The sequence below is a fragment of the Charadrius vociferus genome, unplaced genomic scaffold, assembly GCF_000708025.1.
Source record: "Charadrius vociferus isolate BGI_N301 unplaced genomic scaffold, ASM70802v2 scaffold2585, whole genome shotgun sequence".
NCBI lineage: Eukaryota > Metazoa > Chordata > Aves > Charadriiformes > Charadriidae > Charadrius > Charadrius vociferus.
The window spans coordinates 7,458-9,414 of record NW_009648524.1 but is presented as its reverse complement, the minus strand read 5'-3'; the positions used below and the strand labels follow the sequence as shown (position 1 = coordinate 9,414).

The 1,957-nt window shown below is 64.1% G+C and overlaps 1 protein-coding gene across 1 annotated transcript in view; it reads right to left on the bottom strand.

Annotated features, from left to right (window-relative positions):
- Window positions 1-1,957, bottom strand: part of SPTB (spectrin, beta, erythrocytic) — a gene marked incomplete at its 3' end in the record, with an annotated part of 18,661 nt that overhangs the window by 14,753 nt on the left and 1,951 nt on the right. Inside the window, exons 2-8 of the mRNA XM_009885702.1 lie at window positions 1,853-1,950; window positions 1,620-1,771; window positions 1,105-1,278; window positions 895-986; window positions 732-812; window positions 514-629; window positions 171-283 (exon numbers count right to left, since the gene is read on the bottom strand). Coding sequence (XP_009884004.1) covers window positions 171-283; window positions 514-629; window positions 732-812; window positions 895-986; window positions 1,105-1,278; window positions 1,620-1,771; window positions 1,853-1,950 — 826 coding nt within the window. The remainder of the gene's footprint in view (window positions 1-170; window positions 284-513; window positions 630-731; window positions 813-894; window positions 987-1,104; window positions 1,279-1,619; window positions 1,772-1,852; window positions 1,951-1,957) is intronic.

Sequence of the window (1,957 nt, the reverse complement as noted above, 5' to 3'; positions counted from 1 at the left end):
CGGTGGTCTGCTAATTCCAGGTGAGCAGGTCGGAGTCCAGCCCCCCGTAGCCCTCGATCATCCGCTCCGTCTCCTTGGCGTGCTCGATGACCTGCGGCGGGGCCAACGGTGAGCACCGGGTGCCGGCACCCCAGCGGAACGCTCCCCCCAACCCCAACGCCGTTCCCTACCTTGCCCAGACGCCTGCCCTCCACCTCCAGCACCTTCATCTTGGAGAAGTAGTGGTAGAAGGCCACCACGTAGGTGATGATGGACTTCTCGTCAGGGTTCTCCGTGAACACATCTGCCCAGCACGAGCGAGAGGCGTCAGTCCTGACCCAGCCTCTGCATCGCCCCGACACCACCCCACTGATGATGGGTCACCACGGCCTCATGATGTCCCCCCGCCTTGCTCCCACCCAGGCTCCCCCCCTTCCATGGGGTGGAACCTTCTCTGTCTCTCCACGGGGCCTGGGAACATCCCAGGCTGTAATGGGGAAACTGGGGCAGGGGGGTTGGCAGTGGCAGCCTCACCTTCAGGGTCGAGGAGTGGGGTGATGCCCAGGTGCCGCTCCGCCACGCTGAATGCGTGCTCCAGGTTGTGCCGGGCATTGGATTTGGTGAGGTTTTGGAAGTCAACCAGCTCAGGCCTGGGGACAGAGGGCGTGGGACAGCGGTCGCACACCCGTGGGACATCCCCCGGTGCCACCGTCACCCCAGCATGTCCCAGTGCCCACCTCCGTGTCACCTACCTGTGCCTGTGGATGAGGGCGTTGAAGGCCAGTCCATCCTTCCAGCTCGAGGTGAAGTTGGTGACGTTCACGTGGGGGTACCTGCAATGGGGACAGGGCATCACCGTCACCCTCCAGGCACTCCCAGACCCCAGCGCGGTGGGGTGTGGGTCCCACCACCTACCCCGCTGTCTTCATCTGGCACCAGAGCAGCAGCGCGTCCCTGGCGGAGCGCGTTTCCCGGCCCTCCTGCGTCTGCACGATGATGTCCTGGATCTGGGGACAAAAAGGACATCCCGGGGTTGGAAAAGCACATCCATGGAGGAGGGCTCCCGCTCGGGAACGAGCTGTGGGGTGCTGAGCAGAGGTATACCCCCCACCCAACTGGTCCCACCTGGAAGCGGAGGATGATGGTCCAGATGAGGCCGAGGACGAGGCGGTGGTTGCCATCCACAATGTCGTGGGAGCCCATGTTCTCCAGGTGCACCCGCTGCTCCTTCAGGAACTGCAGCGCCTTGTCCACGTTCTCCAGGCAGTGGATCCTCATCCGGCCCTTGGTGGGCTTGGGCTGGGGCACGACAGCGCTCAGCACCCTCCCCTCCGCACCGAGTACCCCCACCCCTGCCCGGGGACACTGCTGCTGCCACCCCAACCCTGGTGGAGCCTTGCTCAACGCCAAGGTCAACAACCTCGGTGGAGCACCAGAGGGCTTGGGGCATGGCATGGCATGGCATGGCATGGCATGGCATGGCATGGCATGGCATGGCATGGCATGGCATGGCATGGCATGGCATGGCATGGCATGGCATGGCATGGCATGGCATGGCATGGCATGGCATGGCATGGCATGGCATGGCATGGCATGGCATGGCATGAGTCCCAGGGTCCCTAGCTGGATGGGAGTCCTACCAGAAGCTCTCCTGACAGCACCTCCAGCAACTTGATGAGCACCCGCCCGTCCCGGAGGTCCATGTAGAGGTCCGAGATGCGGCAGGTGACGCGAGCCAAGTGCGAATTCACCCACTTGGTGAAGGTTTTCTTCTGCACGGCCTCCCGCTCGTCTGCAACGAGAGTGGGCACGGTGACACCGGTGGCAGGGACAACCAGGGGAGGACGGAGGGGACCCGAGAGCCATCCCCGACCTGCCAGAGCTTTGATGCGGGAGCGCTCGAAGAGCCGCGCCGAGCTGTTGTCGTTGTCCAGCTCATCGTCGGAGGCGTCCCAGCGGACGTTGATGCGGCTGTACT